Genomic DNA, 21,174 nt, shown 5'->3' on the forward strand with positions numbered 1-21,174 from the left:
GGTACCATATTTGGTATTGTGTACAATAACATGACACAGATATCCACAGAAGGGTGCATACACGTGTGTGGCTCAGGACCGGATATATACGCATGGAGGGATATTTCTGGAGTAATAACCACATGGGTACTACCGACCATCGGTATACTCCTGCAAGCACCCTTTGAGAGCAACGCAGCTCGAAGAACAGTGCTGGCCATCACGCGATGGGTGGGCTCGCCTATCGCATCGCTGTCCTACGTACTTTGGAACATCAAGGTCTCCGCCAAAGCTGCCTTGATGGTCGACATGGCTGTTAAATACGACGACAAGACGCCCGAATACGAGGAGCTCGATTGTACGCCCGATTGTAAGATCAACTGTACAAGAGACTGCACGACCAATTGTACGGCTCATTGTGCGAACCATCGCACGACCGACTTTGCCAGCATGCGAGACTCGATGTACCTCTTGCTGGTCCTGAACCAGTACACACTGAATTCAACAGTCATGTCGAAGGATAATCATAAAGAGGCGGAGTGCTTGTTGCGCATCACGCTCTTCAGCAGAGACCTCAAATTAAAAGATGCTGACAAGACGCTTCGTGAGATGAGACGTATACTGGCGCAAGAGGTGCGTGAAACCAGAAGAAGAGGCACTGTACCAGGTAATCACTCTTATCCGATATGACCGCACGCGCTCACTAGTATCATAGTCTTTATTTCCATCTTGTGGTTCTTGTTTGCTTTCGCACTTTCCATCCAGGATGCTTTTAGTGAACTAGGAGCCAATACCACTGCTCACGATCTAGCTTTGGGCTGTCTGCTGGCTTGGTTCCCCGTGCTCATCATGAGCTCTATCGTAGACCGCAACCCAATCGCAGCAGAAGCGATCCGCAAGAAACTGAACACCTTGGTCGACCACGTTCGCATTTCTTTACATGACCCGCCGAATCGTAGCGAGTACCTTAAACTCTACCAAGGAGAGGAAAACTACCCTGATTTGGAAGACACGATCGAAAAAGTAGCGAAGAAAGCACGGTGCATGGACGAATTTTTTGTGGATTTCGCTGGTCAAGCACGCGTTAGGTGGCATTATGGTGCCGCACATGCCATTTTGTGTGACATCGAGGATTGCTATATTCAAAAGAAGGGCCGTGACTGGCTGGCAATCGAACACGAAGCACGAGCCTATCTGGTGTTGGGTGCCGTCAACAACGAGGGTTTGGTTTGGTTCGATTTCCAAGAGTTTTGGCAGATCATCAGTGCGGTCATCATCGTCGGCGGGAGTTGCGGAGGCGCATTTATCTTGAGCTACTTCACGCCCACCATCGGTCTCGGTTGTCGCAGCGGAGGGTACACCATCTTCTTCACTATCGCAACGGGTCTGCTTATCGTTGAAATGGCCGTCTGGATGTACTTCTCGTCGTATGAGATTACTCCGCGTTGGCTAACCTGCTTTATTGACTACTTGCATGAGAATCCCACTTTCGATCAGTGGGCGAGTTACGCAAAGACGATGTGGAAAAGATTAGGAAAAAGCTTTTCAAAAAAGTGTGAAGCCATGGGAGACTGGTTGATCCCTAGTATAGCCTCTATCGCTCTCGTATGGCCGTCGAAAGGCCGGGAAGCTAGGAGATTGAGAGTTGAAAATTTCCTAGAGGACACGAGGACCAAATGGCGCAGAGCGCTTCCACAGGAGAAGTGGGGGCTCATCTTCTTCCGACCCATAGAGTTCTTCAACACTGGATGGCTAGTAGGTCACCCCTGCGTTCTCTGAGTAAGGATTACATTACTGACCACTTGCTCACAGATGTATATCGTTATGGCGCAGGTTACTGGGCTGTACGGAACCTGTAACTGCATAACCAGTAACTGGGCGGGTGGTGGTGGCTACCTTGATTTCAGTCAACAGTTCACGTCGAACAGCTACGGTATTACCTTGACCTGGGTATCGGGTACCTCATTGACCGCGTCAGTCATGGGTCTATCTATGTTCTATATCACGGTAGAATGGTGTCAGCAATCCCATCTCTCGACCGAAGACTACGACGACGCCATGAAAGGTTTACGAAGGACCCGCAAATATCGATTGCGGACAATGCACGCTCGCCGCATATCCCGTGGCACATTGACTCGGCTAGGAAAACTCGCTTTTGCTATGGGTAAAATGATCAACATGATCGGTCCAGATGAAAAGCCACGGAAAACGCTTATGTGGACCAGGGATACCACAAAGGAACCAGTCCTCTCTCGCGCAGATTCTGCATATGCAAGAAACGATAGCCATAGGCACCCCACATTCTCGTTCGAGCTAACGCGCAACAACGCTGGAACGCATAATGCTGTGCTCGGTACACCGGCTACAGCACACTCCTCATCCTCGCCAGCAGTCACACCACGTGGAATACACAACAAAAGCGACGCCCCGGTCGTACCACTCGGCGTGCCCAGTGGCTCGCGCATAAGTGATGACTCTTCGACACCTTTTATCCCGACAGCATCGCAAGAGCACCAGCAACATGAAGTAGAGGACCCAATGAGCAACGAGGAGCATAGCAATGAGGAGCATAGCAACGAGGAGACTCCTTTCTTTGAGCAAGGACGAATGCCCACCAGTACACGAACTTGGCCGAATCCGCCGAATCCGCTGCAAAACCGACGAGGGTATCGTCGCGTAAAATCGGATCCAGAGCTTTCGCACGATGGTGGAAATGTTGGAGATGTTGAATTGGTAGTCTCACAAGAACCACCAAACCGGAGACAATTGTAAATGAGACTGTCTTTACAAAAAGCCTTGCAGGTGCGCACGCGTCAGAGGTGATCTCACATGTGTATGTCGCGCCTACACACCTCGTTTGCGATGTCAACGAGGCTCCACGAAAGAACGTCAACGCGGGAAGAGCGCATGTGGCAGAGTAGGAAAGTGAAATTGCGCAGGTAGATACTGAACGTAGAGCTGATGAGCCACTCACAACGTCTGAAATTCATATTCTACCCATGTAAAGTTACTCCGTTGAATGAAAAGACTCGTCAACATCCTGAATACACGACTGACAGTACCCATACTTCAATCACTAGCTATGTCTATAGAATCTGTCATGCCAGCGCAGAGCCCCACGAGTGATTACAGTACGTCTTCGACGGTTTGGTGCGCTGGATTCAAACACCATAGTTAAACATGTGAGCTACCGGGCTTCAAGAGTGCAAACTTCACGAAAGTTGAATGTCACATATAGTAGGTATATAAGCCCTCTCTTCCTCTACTAATCTACCACATCCACTAAGCCCTCACATCATCAAAACACCAGCAAATTAACAAGAGCACTTTTTATCAAGTACATCTCACTATCAACCTTCCAGAACATGCCTTTCTTCCTACGTACTAGCGATAGGCGCTGCGCTGAGTTCATCATGCATCCAAATGGGCACTGTGTGCGTCTTCCAAACGGCTCCGAACTCTACTTCACACTACCGATCGATTTGGACACCCAACGACCCATGCCGCCGCAAGATCTCGAAGCCCTTGCTGCATACCTAGAACGGACTCAACCACAACTTGCAGAAGGACCCGACGATCCCATGTACCAGAATAGCCTCGACGTGCGAAGTCTCATTAGCGACTGGCTCCAAGGCTCCCAGTACCTTGACGACATGGAAATGTACGCGTGGGAGTCTGGTCATGGCTTTCCGAAATTCGACGATGAATTCGGCCTTCCGGTCGATTTCGAGTGGTTGTGGGATGTCATCGATTTTGAGGGAGGTGAGGAGTTGGTCGCCCGTTATGTCGAGTATATCAACGATTCTGCTGAGCTATACGCACAAGCTCATGCCGAAGAACATCATGAGTCCGCTCCCACAGGCCGCACTACTGGCATATCCCACACGCCTCCTCCCGGTTCTCCGGTCGAGCAACCTCAGCATCACCGCTTCGGCCGGTTCCGTGTGGCAACCCAGTCCGACGGACCCGTCTCCGTAGGTGGAGCTGACTTTGCAAACATGGACGATTGTCTAGCATTCCTGGATACCCTTACCGACATCGAAGCGAAGTTGCTCAGTAAGAACATCATACAGTTGGAAGGCGATAGCTCCACTGGGTTGCGCATGGTACCTGGACCGAATGCGAAGTTCCTCACTGAGCGAGCTTCGCAGGCTAAGGAGAAAGCTGTCCAAACCCACGCATCTCCGGCTGATCATCAAATCCGGCATGTGCATGTCCAACAAGCAGATATTCAACCTGCTCAAATCCACACTATCAAAGCTAATCCTCCAAGCCGTAATATAACAATTCGCGAAGAAGACCAAGGACCACAACCCATTGTTTTCGTGCACAAGAACCCTGCAAAACAGGAAAAGAAGCCCGTCCAAGAGCAGAAGTTGAACTTCAAGCGCGTAGGCTCCCCACCCAAGCAGACGGTCGCCGCCGAGCTCGACCCCTTCCGCTTCTACGGCCGCGAAAGCACGCATGGGGTACAGAATCAAGCTGCCAACGACCAGAGGCTGTTGGAAGAGCTCCAAAACCTATGGGATGAGTCCCAAAACCTAACCGATCAGTACTACCAAGATTCCAGCGAGCCCTCTACTTGGCATGCCAAAGATCCACGGAAGGCCTATAACAAGGTAGTAACAATTGATCTGCGCGGGCAAGACGCACCCTCATCTCGACCTCTATTCCCGCCCCCCGGCGTAAATCCTTCCAAGGAGTCCACGAACAAGTCTACCCCCGCTCCCAAGACCGCCCACTCCGCCGCTGCAGAGGCACGTCGTAAAATCTTCGGCGCCGGACCAAGTGCTCACCGCAGTGTGTCGTTCCAAGAGCCTACTCGTCTGCCCATGCGCCCGAGGGTGACTGGTATATCTCCAAGCCACGGTGCTGGTGTCGACGACCCGGCGCACCGTATGTGTGGAACAATTGCGCATCAGGCGCATGCGGAGGATAGCCCGGAGGATTCGCCTCGTCCGGCTTCCGCCTCGTGGAGGGATGTTTAAGGAATGGTGTTTCGTGTGAGGTACCTGTGTTGAGGAGATTGAGATGCTGATAACGGGATTGGGGGTGTTGTGGTAGCTATGCTTTGTCGAGTAGGATAGTCAATGTATTCCATCCTTCGGCGCATATGCACTCTACAAGGCAGTCAACTTACTGCAACACCATCTTACAGTCCATCACATTCGCTCAATTATGATCACATCAACTAACTCACACAGTCCAGTACTTTTGCACAATTTATCCATTCCAATGCCGTTACTACCCAGCAGAGCTAGAGAAATCTACGCTATATGGTATGTAAACATTCAGATACCAGCCCAAAAAAAGGGATATTGTTCATGTCCAAGGAGATTCGTTGTCGTATCCTTGAAGAAAGCCTATTCTCATGCATATAGAGAGCCATCGGTGGAAAACAATCCGAGGGAAGACAAGTAATGGAGCACTGGCCTTGCGCGAGCTCCATGAATGTTCCCGAAGAAGAGCCCCTGGTATATTTGGTATCCCCATCCGTTGTACCCTTTCCTGTGGATCTACAAGCGTCATATATCGTCGAAGCCTTCATGTTTGCGCCGGGTTTGAAAAAAAGAGTAAAGTTATAAGATGAAGAAGACATGAACTAGAACGCGAATAGAAGAAGATCAAGGCGACAGGGGGAATCATGCTTGCTTAAAGTCGAAAACCTTGATGGTAATGTGAAAGACATAAAATGGGGGAAACTCCTCGCTATGCTTGACCGGCCGTCATGGTTGTATATAGGCCGTAAAGATGTTGTGCGCATGGCGGAAATGCATGAATAAAGGTTTGCGCAGTATCGCTGGTAATGAAGAATAGGTCGACGGGTCGGGGTATCAATGCAGAGTCGAACACCAAATGCAGAAAAAGACATACTATGCCCTGCTCGGGTTGATGTTCTCCAGCTCGCTGCGCTGGCGCAAGTACTTGGCGGCAAGCTGGTCGCCGCCCTTCATGGACTGCTCCATCCAGTGTTGCGCGACACACATGGTCATTGGGTCGCTGCGGGCGGGGTCTTGCGACGCCTTCCTCTCACGGTTGAGAAGCTCAGTCTTGAAGACCTCGCTGGGCCTGGTGAGTGGCAGGACTGTGCGATGAACGAGCTCGGGGGATGTGAGGTAAAAGATGGCAAGCTCACGCTCGGCCACTGCGTCGCCCTCTTTGGCAGTGATAAGAAGCATGCGTCCGGCATCCTCCATGGTGTACTTGGATAGCGGTTCATCAACCGGAGCTGGTGTAGTAGACGATGCACCAGCCTTCTCGACAGCAGCTCCACTGCTGACTTTGCCTGCATCGCGCTTGGAGTTCTGGGTGATGACCTCATCCACGAGCTCTACCATAATTCGGCAGACGTCTTGCTTGAGGCCTAGAGCAGCGAGACCGACATCCCAGAATGCCTTGCCTCGTGCAGTCTTGTCCAGCATCTGCGCAGGTACAAAAGATGCGATGTACTGCAGGTCTCGGAACAGGGTCTTGGGTCGGATGTTGGCGTCGCGGAAGAGGCCTTGGATGACTTCAACGATCATGTCTGTGCTTGGCGGTCCAACCGGAGAGCGTGCACCGTTGCGAGGTAGAGGAGACGCGTTGCTCACGCGTTCTACGCTCATGCTGTGGGAGCGGCGCTCCTCGCAGTTGGCAATGGCTTCCTCGAGGTTTTGTGCACGAGAAGTTTGAGTAGCTGGCTCACGAGAACTGAGCTCTGGCATGGTGCCAAGGGTGGGTGATTGAGGAACCGGGGGAAGAGTTTCCCGGCGGTTGTTGTACGAGCGACCGGTTCGAGAAGACAGTGATGCTATGATGAGCAGCTCCAGCTCATATAGTGCGTGCAGCTTGGAGTACGGGTTGGGGTGTGTCTGGAATCTGCCCAACAGCCGTCGGAAAGCAACGTTGTACGGGAACTCGAGTAGCCCAGCCTTCTTCGCTGTGGCATTGCCAACCGAACGCGAAGTCGCGTCGCTGGAAGTCGAGGATTGCTCGCCGGCAGATTGGTGAGCGTCGGATGCACTGGCGTGTTGGAAAGTTGCGACAGGCGGGGCCGCTGTGCCACGCTCGTTTCGGCCGAGCGTCTCCAGCGGCAAGTTGCGTGAATCGGGCAGGGTCTGCTTCCGGATGTTCTTCATGCTCTTCTTGGCGAGCTGCTTCTTGCGTTTCCGTTCTTCTTCATCTCTACGCTCGAAGCAGTCGTCTAGCAAATCACCACCGAACCATGAGTCGGTCTCGCTGCCGTTGGCGAAGACCATTGTTCCGAGGTCACTCAGAAGCAGGCCTGTGAGTGTTTGCTTCAGATCGAGCATGAAGCGGCGCTTGTCTTCGTTGACCATTGCAGATTGCTTAAGCATCACCGTACCCTTCGATGATGATGCGGTACGTGGTCGGATGCTTGTAGCGTTGGTAGGAGACTGCGCTTGGGTCTGGAACGGTGACCAGAAAGTAGCCATAGAGTCGATTGCATGAACAGGTGAAGACCCGCCGAAGTAGTCGGGGGCATCCATGGGGTTTCTTCCCCAGGGGCTCTGGTCGAAACTGGAAGATCCATTGCGGTTAGCTGCGGCACGCAGACTACCTTGGCTTGGTCGTTGCGAGAAGTCATGGCTACGAGAACCAGGTCGGCCGTGGGTCTCGTACTCCTCATCACCGGCGATGGAAAGAGTGCCAACACCAGTCAGAAACAGGTCGCCCTTCTGCCGTCCACTCTCCAGAATTTGTTGGTCGCGCTTGTAGAGGTCGCTGGCCCAGAGCACGGGCCCATCAAGGACGCCCTCACCAATGACCTTGGTGACGCACTTGTCGACTTCGAGACAGAAACGATGTATCCGCTCTTCGCCTTTGCAGAAGTTCTCTACGCTGTATTGCATAAGCCACTTCAGCGTGATTTGCGACTGCTCATCTGACAGCTTGTTCGGACCACCGAAATCTTGAGAAGCTGACATGAGATCAACCAGTTGAGCTTCGTTTTGGCGTAAGAAGCTGTTGCTGTTGCGCGGTTGGGAACCGGACGGGCCTCTGACATTGAGCATCTTTGACTGTTGGTCCATGATCTTGAGAGCAAGCGCAACGTTCCTGGCGTCCTCGTATGGCTTGGAAGTGCGGACATCTGTGATGTACCACATCTTGTCTCGAAGATTCTTGAACGTGAGCATCATCTCTTCGACCATACCATCTGACCGTTCCTGCGACTGCTTGAGCCACACGAACCAGGCCTCGAACTCTTCAATAGCATTGGCTGCCTTGCTGAGGAGGTCGCGCGGGCTGCGAGAGAAGTAGTTGAGAAGGGCTGCGTAGCCGTTCTTGACCAGTGTCGGAGAGCTGAGTCTTTTCAGACTCTGCAATGTCTTGTAGTACATATGCGCATTGACGAAATCGGATCGTGCTTGACACTGGTACATGGCGGTCTCAAGCATGGTGACCAGAACTGAGTTGTTCTCTTGCTTCTCGCCGACTTGAGGGTTGCTGTGACTTCTCGGAAATTGTGGTGAGCGCCGTGATGAGACGTTTCTTTGGCTGGCAATCATGTTGGTAAGCTGGCTTTGGCTCTGAGTCGAGTTGTATGGGTTGCGTGATCCGAGGTTTTCGCTGACGTTGCGTACTGGGCCACGTCCACGAGTGCTTTTGCGGGTCGTCATTCTGTTGCTGAAGTTCTTCGATTCGCTGTCGGGCGCAAGATCCTTGGGAATCTCGTACTCCTCCACCAGCTTGGCGATTGCCTCTTTCAGCTGGTGGTAGTCGTTGCCAAGATCGAACCTGTTCCCGCCCTCTTCATCGTCGCTGCTGTCGCTGTCTGGTGAGTCCTCGTCGTGCTCATCCTCATCATCAAAGTCTTTGCGCATACGCGGCTTTAGCTGCTTTCCATCGGCGGAGATGTAAAGGACAGCCCATCGCTCTGCGCACGGATGGCAAGAGCCTGATGTGGCTTCGAAACCTAGGAGGCGAGTCATCTCAGAACATGCCATTCGCAGCTGTCTTCCGTATTGCTCTGTTGGTGCAGGCTTCATCTCTGTCGGTGATTCGCCGGATACCGGGTTGCTGTCCAGAAGTGGCTCACGCGAGGTCTGGTCGCTGGTCATTGAAGAAGCACTGGCACTCAGGATAGAGCTTGCGTCAGTCACAGAAGCGGCGGCATTGCGGAATGGAACCGACATCCCAGACATGGAAGAAGCAGAGGAAGCCAGACCAGTACGGCGCTGGCTGTCATTGTCCATGTGGCTGGACGACGGACGTCGCTCCGGGAACAGAGCGTTGACCAGGGTGACAATGTCGGCTGGTGACAAGACAATGAATGGCTGAACTTCCACAGTCTCTCTGGGTGATGTTATAGCCTTTGCAGGAAGCAAAATTGGCTTCGAGGGTGTTTTGGTGTGCTTAAACCGAGCGAGGATGTTCTCGATGTGTGTGCGGATTTCAGGAAGGATTTCGTTTTTCTGCTTCCTGCAATTTTGTTAGCTGATAGCCAGAGGGTACTACAGCATATCGCCATACCAGTTGTAGGTCATGTTCACGACATATTTCTGCGCTCGGATGGCGACCTCTTTCAGAATCTTGATGCGAGCATGCTCACTGATGTGGTGGCCAATCATGATGCCATGGGTCTGTGTGGTGTTAGTTTCGCAGTCTTGCGTCAGAAAGGGTAAACATGCCTCGGGATGGATGATGGCGTTCATGAGGAAGGTAGAGAAGAGCCAACGCGAGACAAAGAAATTTTGCGAAGCCCTGCGCAGGCTCTTCTCGTCCTCCAGCTTGCGAAGGATGGCATTTCCAATCTCCAAGACTCCTTCTGGGATACCGCCGGCACTGGGCTCGTCGTCAACGACCTCGAACAGACGCTTGACAGCCTTGTCAAAGAACTCGTCTGCTGCAATGGTGTCCTTGCTGGAGCGCGGGGTTGCTTGCATTCCGGGTCGTGCGGCCTGCTCCTCGGGCTTCTCGAGCAGAAACTGGCCATCCTGGAGGGTCTGCATAAGATAGAGCTCCAAGTTGGTCTTCCCGGGCCATTCTCGCATGCCGGCCCAGACATCGAGCACAGTGCGGATGAAGTTGGGGTTGTTGTTCTTGATCAGCTTAGCACAAACAGTGGCCCATACATCTGTGCGGCGAAGGTCCTCTGCCGAGTCGGGTCCGGATGAATTGGCGAAGATGGTGTAGACGAGGGCAGACAGCGGATCGTGGCGCTGGAAGGATAGAAGACGTTCAACCGGGCTTGTTCCTTGCTGTTGGGCCTTCTGCGAGGGAGCGTTGCGGCTACGGGCGTTTGCAAACATGACCGAGTCAATCGGGTCCATGGTCTGACGGAAAGACGTAAGAGAAGTGAGCTCTTGCTGCGAAAGACTGGAAATACGAGCAGCAAGAAATTCTGGGTTCGTACGGATTTCGGAAATGAAATCTAGAAGGTTGTCCAGAATCTTGGACGGGACTTCATTGAGGAAAGTGGAGGCAGAGAGGGGCTTCTCGCTCCGGAAGTTCTTGGACTTGCCAAACTCCAGATCCGGCTCCAAGAGGGCATATTGCCGCGTGGCATCGCACGAGTTGCGGACATCGTTGAGGGCGTTGTAGAGGGAGGCGAACGACTTCTTGTCGTCGGAGCGGAAGTTGTCGACCAGCGTGCGGTAGGCCAGCTCGCCGCAGTGTACCAGACGTGCGGAGAGGGCGCTCGAGACCAGCCAGCGGTGCAGGCGCACGCGGGCATGCGTCTTGCGCTGCTCCTGGTAGCCCTGGAGGCGGATCAGGTGGGCGAGCTCGGCGAGGGAAGTCGCGGACGGTGGGATGGCTGCAGTCGGCAGGTACGAGTCGGTGTAGGAGGAGAGGTCCGCGGGCAGCAGGCGCGGCAAGCGGCCGGCGGGGGCAGACATGGAGGCGGGTATCTGGGGGCGCTGGAGTTGCTGGTGGCCATGGCGGTCGGCGTGGACGTCTGGAGTTCCGCCAGGTCGGCTGCCCATGGTGGCCGGTGGTGGTTTGGGAGCGCGAGGTGAGGGCGACCTGGGCGGGCTGTGAGACCTAGGCGGAGCCTCAGCGGGCGGGTCGTCGACTTGAGAAGTAGTGTGCGAGGGCGTGTGGCATCTGGACGACACATGGGTGACGGTGGGCGACACGGCTACGAGAAAGTCAGCGTCGGCTCGCCTGCCAGCTCATCGTACATGCACAGAGCAGCGCATTGATGCCCGCGCCAGCTATTGGCCGGAGACGCGCTCGCGCACGGGGGGATAGCAGAGCACGGGGAGGGAGATGGGCACCTACGCGGAGTGTTGCCAGCCTGCGCCGGCGAGGCTGTGAGTTGGGTTCGTCGCATCATGTCGCCATGAGAGAGCCCCATGGAAGCCCTACGGAAGGTGCGGACCTCAAGAAGGTGGCAGAGATCCCCTACGGCATTGCCAGATGGGGCGGTAGTCTTGGGAGAAGAAGAACTGCTTTGGGCGCGCCCTCTCCACCGCGCTCGACGTATGCGCTGGCGCGTCTTGACTCTTTAGGTGGTAATGATACAGAAGCGAGGCAAAAGAAGCGTGATTGGGCCTCGTCCTCGAGTCCCTGTAACAAGTCACGACTGCAGCTCAACGGCCCCCGACTAATCCCATACTACTGCTAAGCCGCCAGCCGCCTAGAGAGCATACCGTATGCGAAATACAGCGGGGGAGCTGCTTCAGATTGGTGGCCGTGCCAGACCGCCAGACTTGCCCACGGCCTCCATGTCGCCATGGAGCCGTCCAGGCGATGACTTGCAGGAACAGCACATCGCAGTGGGACGAATGAGGACCAGCCCGCCGAATGCCTCAGCTCAGACCCTCGCCTTCCCACACCAGCCATCCCCGCCTCGCACAGAGACTCGTCGACAACGCACGCGTTGGATCGGCGCCGTCGTCGCTCTGATGGAAGCTTCGGCGACGCTCTCCCGCCGCTGGTGCTGGCCGTGTTGATGTCGCCATAGAGAGACTAGGCGGTATCGCTGGCCGCCTCTGCGACCGCCCCTCAACGCTACCCCTCCTCCCTTCACCACGGCACGCTGCCCTCACGAGCAGAGCAACTCGTAAACTCTCAAACACGCTTCGCCGCTGCAGCTGCAGCGCCAATACAGACGACGCCCCTCAGCTAATCGCCTGCGCGCAGCTCTGCTCGCCCTCCTGACGTGACGGCCGGCGAGTGGAGTCGCCCTCTTCCCCTGCGCTGCCAGCGCATGGCTGTCAAAAAGGACCATGCCATGCAACATGCTGCACGCCAAAGCATCGCGCTGCACCGCTGTGAACCCATGTTTTCCCATTCATCTCCCAGTGCATGCCTAGTGCCTCGCAATCCTCGACATCATTCATCACTCCGCCATGCATATCCAGTCGCCATCCAATGAGCCGCACCGTCACACCACATACTAAACTCTCTGCAGCATCTCCTGCTTGGGGCTATCGCTGCAGTCGCTGCGGAGCTTCGTTCCTTTTGCATGTTTGCAGTCGCAGTGCGTCTGCCGCTATATCCTGGTGCATGGCAACTCAATCGCGATCGTAATATTACGAGATAAGAATATCCTGCGTGGGCGTTGAAATGTTACATTGAACATGTTTCGTTTCCAGCTGGCTATCGGAGATCGTCGACCATCTGCCGGTCGCGTGTAATACCCCGCCACACGATTGCCGCATACAGACCGCTCCTTCTTCAGGTACCCATGGCCATTCCACGTACTCTACCCAACGGCATTTGGGCTGACGGTCGCCCTGCCCAATCGCTGCTAAGCGCCTATCTACAATGCAAGACATGCGAAATCGTGGCGATCCCCGCTAATCCGACACCAACGCGCCAGCGTAGCGCTCTACCGGCACCATTGTACCCGATCGCTGCCTCCGCGACTCCATCACAGCTTGCCCAGAACCCGTAGTCAAGGCATGGCTTCCCTGAGTAGAGGAGCGACACGTTTCCGACTGTGCTGCACTTGTCGCTGCCACCAAGTCTTTCTCCACTCGCTCTTGCTGTCAATGTCGTCGGAGCCCTGCCAGTCCTCCAATCCCAATTCATCTTTTGAATTCGTGGCAAATGTTTTGGCAGCCGACACGGCGCCGTCGTTGAAGGCCCATAGTAACAGTTCTCTCTGGAATTGCCCATCTGCACCCGACGACGTGGTCATCAGGGAATACATGTCCAGCTCACGCTCCCTTGCAAAATCCTCCAACGCTTTGAGGAAGGCGTCGGATGCCTGGGCACTTGCTTCGTCGCCAGCTTTCTCCTGGAGAAACTCTATAGGCTTGACGACTGAACTAACACCGAGCTTTCGGCCACCCTGGTCCCATTGCTTATAATCCTTCCGAAGTATGTCGTGCAGCTTTAGACTTCCAATGTCCTTCTTTGCTGCGTTGATCTCCTTGTAGAAGCTGGCACGGTCGAAGCTTGCAGCCAGCGGGGGACAGAGCATAATCTTAGCTTCCAGGTACTCGACAGCCTTACGGTCATGCTCGGTCGTTTTGTTCTCGTCGTGGAGATCGGCCGTATCGATGAGAATGCTGGCCAGTCCCAACTGGGCGACGTCTGCATCCCAGCGCTTGACAAAGGCAGCGTCGTTGGACATGCTGTCACCTTGCGCATGGGCTGCCCCCGAAGACAAGGCAGACGCGGAAGCCATGTCCCATGATGGCTGGCAGTAGTTTGCAATCAAGCTAGTGCAGCTGCCACACTTCTCGATTATCCTCGGCTCATCGCCTGTGTCTTCCGGTACTTTTTTTTCATCGTCATGATGATCAATGACACCAGCGACACGCTCTGCGTAGATTTTGCCCAATTGGCCTTGCAGCGCATTGTGGTCTACCAAGATCCATTTGGTATTCTCAGGTGCGAGCTTCGACTGTATGTCTGACAAAGCGGGAAGGTCATCCAACGTGATCAAGTGCTTTGACTCAATGTTGGCGTGCTTGAACACGGCCAAGTATTCCGGTCGTAGCTGAATATCGGCAGCTGGAATATTTGTGATTGGTACGTAAAGTGGGCTAAATGCATTTTTGGGCGGCGACATGGACCGGAGGTATGCGTACAGAATGGAACATGACATCGAATCAAGGTCTGCATTTCATGAGTATGCAGCGCCATTGTGGAGCAGGAGTCATGCTCACCCGCAGACTCATTGCCAATGACGAATGTAATCTTCTGACTAGTTTCAATGGCGCTCCGGAGAGCGCCTCTCGCGTGTGTGAGAAAGGCTCGCAAAGAATTCCTCGGCACCGCCATGGCTGTGTTTAGCGGTGAAGCGTGTGTAGGTTTTGGGAGGGTGGAAGACGATGAGCGAATGGTGTTGAAGGATGAAAGTGACGTAGAAGGCGCTCGGACCATGCCACGTGCATCACGAGGGCAGGAAGGCGCGATTCCAGGAATGTGGTGGGCGAAGCGACGTGGAATGTGTGTGGGTGTAAAGTTTTTCATGTTCAGATCGCTTGATGCTTGGGGAGCCGATTATATTCTTTGGTGTCCTTACTTTGCTACCTACCCAGCACTTGGAAAGGCGCCGCATGCGCGTAGTGGCATACGGAGGCTTTGACTGACCTCGACAATACATTTCGCGATATCTTCCCTGGCGTGCCTATCCGATCTCGACGCTACCTGCTGGGACTCCTCTAGTACTCCGTAGCCGACGAGCAAAGAACTGCATGATGGGCAGCATCTCGTCGCGGCTGCTCGGCATGCCATCGCCGTTCTTCTTCCACTCTTTGAACTCGATATATTGGAAAGCATCCTTCAGCTTCGTAGTCGCACTGTCGGTGACTGCAGACTTCTTGTCTGCTTTGCAGATTAGCACCGGAGTTTTGCTCTTCTTCTCTAAAGCCTTCAGCGGCACTGATTGGGATAGAGGCCCTCCGATGCTGATCACCCCGCCTAATTCTTCCTCAAGCTGGGCAGCAGCCTGCAGTGCGACCATGCCGCCTTGCGCGAACCCAAAGATCATGATCTCGCGCGCTTTGTAGCCGCATTTGCCGATGAGACCTTCGCGAATGACTTGATCTAGGACCAGAAGTGTGGACTTCTGGACGCCGGTGTCCATGTCCATCTCGCCTGTAGTGGAGTCAAAGATCATGTCTTCACCCCAGTGCATTCCACCGAGATCGAACGGCAGTGGGTTCGGCGCTTGTATCGCGATGCATGCTGTTTCTGGGAGGTTCAGTTGCTCCCCGAGTTTCGTGAAGGACGCATTCGTGTCGCCGAGGCCGTGTAGGAGGATCAAGATGTTCGTGGGTGGTTGCGAAGCCGGCGCTGGACGAGTTAGCGAGCGTAAGAGCGACTCTGGAGATTGCGACATACGTGGCGTGATGCTCAAGGTCACCGACGATGGAAAGTCAGCTTTCGTGGGGAGTCGGCCCGGCATGTTGTCGCGAAGATGGGGTTGTGGCTGAGTACATGGTGGAGTTGGAGCACCTGAGACTCGGGAGATGATCGCGCGCTAACTAGCCAAGCTTTCTACCACGGAACAAGCAACAACCCCAACTACCTAGGTATCCTACCTGAGGCCAGGCTACAGTATTGGCAAGAGGATTCAACTTTCGTTTCGCATCCTGTGGTACTGCCCAATGAGTATTTGGAACCTCTTGCAGGCGCAGCCCCTCAGCTCGCGAGCCTAGACGCTCCGTCATGCGAGGCTAAGCTTTACCAAGGAAGCTTGTTTGACTGTGCCGAGCGTCCCGTTGATCTGACGTCCACATCCTGGCCCATTACGCACGCGTCTATACCACAACAGGTTCGTCAATATACTTTCAAACGTGCCGACACGAAGTATGAGCCACTCAGATCAAGATGTCAGCGGTCTGGTGCGTAAAGTGGCGCAAGAATGAGCTCAAGGACCCTGCATGTGCTTCACAGCTGAGCCACAAGTGGTCCCTGGATGGCTGAGCGCGAGAAGAGAGGGGTACGATCGGCCTCGATGAGTGATTTGTTACTGGCAACAGATGCATGAATGCTGGCCGATTATGACGCCGCGTGGCAGCGGTTGTCCGAGGAGAGATACTTAAAGGCTGACAAAGTACGCCTCTAAAATGGACACTACACTCAACTACCATTGCTGAACTACAGACAAGTCCAATATCACCCCTCATCTTTTCGTCTTCACATCATCAACTATCAAAATGGGTTTCTGGGGTTCGTCTGTCTCATTTATCGAAGATGTCTCCCACTGACTCCATTACAGACAGGAACGAAGACAACTACCAGCAGGTATACGAGAATGACAACTTCGAAGAGAACAAGTCAAGTCTGGGACACGAGATGATCGCTGGAGGAGCTGCTTTCGCAGGCTTCAAGGCATTTGAAGACCACCAGCGCAAAGAAGGTATGTATCTTCACATACTTGATCTTATCGCACACTGACGTCGTCTTAGGCAAGCCGGTATCCCATCAGTTCGCCAAAGAGCTTCTTGCCGGCTTCGCAGGCGCTGAGGTAAGCATCACCGTGTGACGGTGTATGGGATGGCGGCTAATTGGACGTCTGTAGGTTGACAAGCTCGCCGAGACCAAGGGCGAGGACTGGTTCGACCGCGAGAAGGCCAAGCGCGACGCAGAGCATCATGCAGAGCGCATGTACGACGAGCACTACATCGACAACCATGGCGCGGACCAGTACGACCCTCAGCAGTATGGTCGCCCAGAGAAGTTTGAGAGGCGCGGGTGGTAGCGGAGGAGAGACGGCTATGATTGGTCAGACCCATAGAAGCAACCAAGAATCCAATGAAGGACTAGCTCAATCCTTTTGAGACCAGTGCTCTGGCCAGCCCCTCGGTATCGTCAACGTGTTTCGTGAACAGTGGCAGCTGTATGTCTCTATCGACGTGTGTGTTTATCCGGTCTTGTGCTGGAGGCTTCTGAGGGGCTTCCACACCTGCAGAATACAGGATCCCTAGGTATGACGTTGTCGCCAATGCGCCAATAGCTGCCAAGGGGAACATGATTCGTGCAAATCTCCTCCGCGGTATACTCAATCTCATCGTGACGGCCCTCGCAACCACGGTTTAACTGCTGGAGGTAGCACACGACCATCTTCGCATTTACTAACCCTTATCGCGCCCGTGAAACATTTTACAGTGTGTCTGCGCGGAACCTCATGCATCGACGAGAAACGCGAACGCGCTTTTGTGCCCCCCATTGATCGTGTTTGGGTATTGACGCGCCGACGAGACGGTCATGAAGTTCGCAAAGTGAGACGACGCACCTAAATAACTCCAGCCACGGGACTGACTGCAGTAGAGAGCTAGAGCGCGATCTGGTACCGGAGTGGCGGCTCAAGTACTTAGACTACAAGGTGATGCCGACTTCCGCTAGCCGACGCTTAATGCGACAGACGACTGACGATACCTCAGGTGGGCAAGAAGAAGCTCAAGGCCATCAGTCGCGCCCTCCGCAATGTCGAATCCACCCCACGCCTCCGCCGACGCGGCACCCAGATCCTGCCCTCGCCCTTCGACGCCGCGCCCAAGTACACGTACCTCAACCGCGACCAGACGGGCAGCGCCAGAGACCCCGAGGACCTGAGAGCGCTTGCTATCACGAACAGCCGCAGCCAGCACAGCCTGCGCCAGAGAGCGAACAGCAACCAGAGTGGCCGCACGCCCGAAGAAGAGCCATTGGCACAGAGCGAGACGAACCGCCGCGACTGGGCACACAACTACGGCAGCTTTGAGGGAAGCACGTCTGATGGCGCCACCAAGACCGGCACCTCTGCAGACAAGGCCAAGGCCCCGCCGTCCTTGAAGCTGCCTGGGGCTGCGCTCGACCCTGAGAACCCTTCCCCTCAAGGAGGAGCGGCGTCTGGCGCATCACTGCGAAAGCAGAAGACAGTCACGCTTCCTCCGCCAGCAGAGAACGACAACGACAATGCTTTCGAGGTTGGGAAGACGGTGTCGCCCCACAAGCATCACAGCTCGCTGCCCAACCGTTACAAGAGCGTCTTCACCCCCAAGCGCATGAACTCGCTGCCCGGCCCTATCACCGAGCACAAGTCGCGCCCATCGGTACGCCGTCTATTCTCACTGAGCAGCAAGACTCCCCCGGACAGCCCAGGCGACGTCCCCCTCGAAGCCTACCGCGACCTTGACTTCCGACAAGCCGAGTTCTTCAACTTCCTCGATGGCGAGCTGGATAAGATCGAGTCGTTCTACAAGCACAAAGAAGACGAGGCTACCAAGCGCCTGAATGTGCTCCGCGACCAACTCCACATCATGCGAGACCGACGTATCGACGAGGTCATCAAGCGTCAAACGGACAAGATCAATGCGAAGGCCCACAAGAAACACGACGGGCACCATGTGCTGAGCAACGGTCAGAACAGCAGCTCGGGCGACGAAAATCAGCAGGCCAACGGGAATGGGAATCTTGGAAACACTCTCAAGGACACTTTCCTAAACCCCATAGACGCCGCGTTGGACGCCATTAACGCGGGCAAGTACGGGAAGAGCACCAAGAACATAACACAGCTTGCGACCCCAGCGGCTCTTCAGCCCAAGGACCATCCCGATAGCCGTCGCGACTTTGCTAGACGGCCAGATCTGCCCGACGTGCCATACCAGACAGCGAAGCGCAAGCTCAAGGTGGCACTGCAGGAGTACTACAGAGGGCTTGAGCTTCTCAAGTCCTACGCGTTGTTGAACCGGACTGCCTTCCGGAAAATCAACAAGAAGTATGACAAGACCGTCAACGCGCGACCGTCGTCGCGGTACATGAATGAGAAGGTCAACCAAGCCTGGTTCGTGAACAGCGACGTAATCGAAGGGCACATTCGAGCAACGGAGGACCTATACGCGAGATACTTCGAGAAGGGCAACCACAAAGTCGCCATCGGGAAGCTACGCATCAAGATCGCACGAGCAGGCGATTACACAGACAATACATTCCGTAACGGTCTGCTATTGTCGGCGGGCGTCATACTTGGCATCCAGGGTCTCATCAAAGCAAACACTATTGCAGATCTGCACAATACTGACGGGAACGAGTTCGCAGTGAACACGAGCTATCTGTTGCAGGTGAGTCATCCAAACCATGGATAGGGCAAAGCTAATGTTTTCAGATATATGCCGGCTACTTTCTCATCAACTTCCTTCTTCTCTTATTCACCCTGGCGTGTCGGACGTGGCACGAGCACAAGATCAACTACGTTTTCATCTTCGAATATGATACCCGCCACCACTTGGACTGGAGGCAACTTGCGGAGGTTAGTATTCATCCCATATCTGGTACGCTGACACTAACGTATCATAGCTTCCTTGTTGGACTTTATTTATGCTTGGACTGTTTATGCAAATCAACTTTCATCAGGTTGGGGGAGATCGACTCTATCTCTACTACCCCGTCATTCTTATTGGTATATCGGTCGCGCTTTTGTTCAATCCTCTGAGGATAATGTACTTCCGTACTCGCATGTGGCTGCTGTACTCCCTGGTAAGTTTGTTGATCAACTCGTGCGAAGCAACTGCTAATGCCTCGCTAGTGGCGCCTGTTGCTCGCCGGTATATACCCTGTCGAATGGCGAGACTTCTACTTGGGCGACATGTTCTGTTCTCTGACCTACAGCATGAGTGTAAGTCCGGCGAACCCATCTCTGCTCCAAATCACTGACCTGCCTAGGGCATCGCACTGTTTTTCTGTCTCTACGCGCACGGCTGGGACAATCCCAACCAATGCAACTCGTCTCACCTACGCGTTACCGGCGTTATGACGACGTTGCCGGGTATATGGCGATTGATGCAATGTCTGCGACGTTACAAAGACACTGGAAACAAGTTCCCTCATCTCCTGAACGGCGGAAAGTACATCGCAACCATCCTGTTCTATGTCTCCACCAGCATCTACCGCATGGACCAGAAACCGTCTACCAAGGCAGTCTTCATACTGTTTGCAACCATCAACGGCATCTACACGAGCTTCTGGGACATCTACTACGATTGGAGTCTCGGTGACCCACATGCCAAGCATCCCTTCCTGCGTAAGGAGCTGGGATACAAGAAAGTGTGGTGGTATTATACTGCCATGTGCATTGATCCGATCTTGCGAAACAACTGGGTTATGTACCTGGTCACGCCCCTGCAGCTTCAGCACTCAGCGACTACTTCCTTCTGTGTCTCACTCAGTGAGATCTTCAGAAGAGGCATGTGGTCCGTATTCCGTGTCGAGAACGAGCACTGCACGAACGTCGGTCGATTCCGCGCAAGCAGAGATGTACCACTGCCGTACTACCTCCCCCTGGACGCAGAAGAGGAAGAGGATCACACCTCTGGTATCCCTCGAGCACCCACACTCATCGACGAAGAACAGCCCGACGAGTCCCGCCCCTACACTCCAACCGAGAACAACAACCAAGTCCGCCGCCCAGCTACAGCTTCAGGAGCAGATCTCGAACACTCACAGTCGAATACGCGCAAGCGCCGCGGCCCTCAAGACGACTTCCGTCCCTCTCCTCTCCAGCGCGCGTTCACTCATGTCGGCGAAATCTTCCGCGACGCCCACGCTGAGGACTTTGAACGCAAGACGAAACCGGAGCTTGGCCGCGATCCTCGCGAATCGAATAAAGCCGACGACGACGATACAGATGACGAGTCTGATAACGAGGACGAGCAGGAGCAGGAGGCGTTGGTCAACGCCGATGGCAGCGATGGCTCGGATAGTAGACATAGCATTGCTGAAGTTGAAGTCGACGATGAAGTGGCGGATGAAGAGGAGCAGAGTGCGCTGTCGAGGATACGCGAGGATTTCAATATTGGAGTTACTGGGGCGAGGAGCGATCATACGCATCAGAAGTAGTCTGCGATGACAACGTGTAGGTGGCTTGGTTGTTGATGCATGGGTCTGGAGATGACGGTCTTCGCAATGGTTTAGTTTCCTTCGCCCTAGTCTAAAACTATTCTTTTCAACGTTCTAGCGTCTTGGGGCACTATCTGACAACGCAGTTCCCGTCACTGGTAGAGTGGTTCACGTAGGAGACTCTACAAGGGTCTGATGAGATCACACCTGTGAGCACCCCATGAGCGTTTCATGGATACAAGTACAACAACTGTCCTCCAAATCCCAAGCACCGCACCATAGCAGCCTCCAAAATACCTTGGGCCGCATTATTAAGATTACTCAACCCCCATCCTCACCCATCAACATGACACAAAAACAACACATCCACCGCCTCATTTCTCGAACCTTCCTCCCCTTCTACACCTATTCTATTTGTCATTCTACGTTGAGATCTGCATTGCGCATGGTTGCCACATGGAAGATTCC

At 54.1% G+C, this 21,174-nt stretch overlaps 7 protein-coding genes across 7 annotated transcripts; 4 read left to right on the top strand and 3 right to left on the bottom strand.

Annotated features, from left to right (window-relative positions):
* Positions 1–3,392: 3,392 nt before the first annotated feature.
* On the top strand, positions 3,393–4,967 carry J4E92_009221 (uncharacterized protein; the record flags this gene model as incomplete). Its single annotated transcript, XM_051500570.1, has 1 exon — positions 3,393–4,967. One exon carries the CDS (start codon positions 3,393–3,395, stop codon positions 4,965–4,967), a length of 1,575 nt encoding a protein of 524 aa, XP_051349142.1.
* Positions 4,968–5,852: 885 nt separating this feature from the next.
* J4E92_009222 (uncharacterized protein) lies at positions 5,853–10,907 on the bottom strand (the record flags this gene model as incomplete). Its single annotated transcript, XM_051500571.1, has 2 exons — positions 5,853–9,402; positions 9,454–10,907. The coding sequence occupies 2 exons, from the start codon at positions 10,905–10,907 to the stop codon at positions 5,853–5,855; spliced, it is 5,004 nt and encodes a 1,667-aa protein (XP_051349143.1).
* Positions 10,908–12,826: 1,919 nt separating this feature from the next.
* On the bottom strand, positions 12,827–14,163 carry J4E92_009223 (uncharacterized protein; the record flags this gene model as incomplete). The annotated part of the gene is made up of 2 exons (XM_051500572.1): positions 12,827–13,998; positions 14,049–14,163. The coding sequence occupies 2 exons, from the start codon at positions 14,161–14,163 to the stop codon at positions 12,827–12,829; spliced, it is 1,287 nt and encodes a 428-aa protein (XP_051349144.1).
* Positions 14,164–14,512: 349 nt separating this feature from the next.
* On the bottom strand, positions 14,513–15,292 carry J4E92_009224 (uncharacterized protein; the record flags this gene model as incomplete). The annotated part of the gene is made up of 2 exons (XM_051500573.1): positions 14,513–15,180; positions 15,229–15,292. The coding sequence occupies 2 exons, from the start codon at positions 15,290–15,292 to the stop codon at positions 14,513–14,515; spliced, it is 732 nt and encodes a 243-aa protein (XP_051349145.1).
* Positions 15,293–16,046: 754 nt separating this feature from the next.
* Positions 16,047–16,591, top strand: J4E92_009225 (uncharacterized protein; the record flags this gene model as incomplete). The annotated part of the gene is made up of 4 exons (XM_051500574.1): positions 16,047–16,059; positions 16,109–16,249; positions 16,299–16,357; positions 16,412–16,591. 4 exons carry the CDS (start codon positions 16,047–16,049, stop codon positions 16,589–16,591), a joined length of 393 nt encoding a protein of 130 aa, XP_051349146.1.
* A 506-nt stretch (positions 16,592–17,097) lies between these two features.
* Positions 17,098–18,956, top strand: J4E92_009226 (uncharacterized protein; the record flags this gene model as incomplete). Its single annotated transcript, XM_051500575.1, has 2 exons — positions 17,098–17,102; positions 17,255–18,956. 2 exons carry the CDS (start codon positions 17,098–17,100, stop codon positions 18,954–18,956), a joined length of 1,707 nt encoding a protein of 568 aa, XP_051349147.1.
* A 524-nt stretch (positions 18,957–19,480) lies between these two features.
* Positions 19,481–20,706, top strand: J4E92_009227 (uncharacterized protein; the record flags this gene model as incomplete). Its single annotated transcript, XM_051500576.1, has 2 exons — positions 19,481–19,486; positions 19,534–20,706. 2 exons carry the CDS (start codon positions 19,481–19,483, stop codon positions 20,704–20,706), a joined length of 1,179 nt encoding a protein of 392 aa, XP_051349148.1.
* Positions 20,707–21,174: the final 468 nt, after the last annotated feature.

The sequence above is a fragment of the Alternaria infectoria genome (assembly GCF_024043175.1).
Source record: "Alternaria infectoria strain BMP 0036 chromosome Unknown scaffold_22, whole genome shotgun sequence".
Classification (NCBI taxonomy): domain Eukaryota; kingdom Fungi; phylum Ascomycota; class Dothideomycetes; order Pleosporales; family Pleosporaceae; genus Alternaria; species Alternaria infectoria.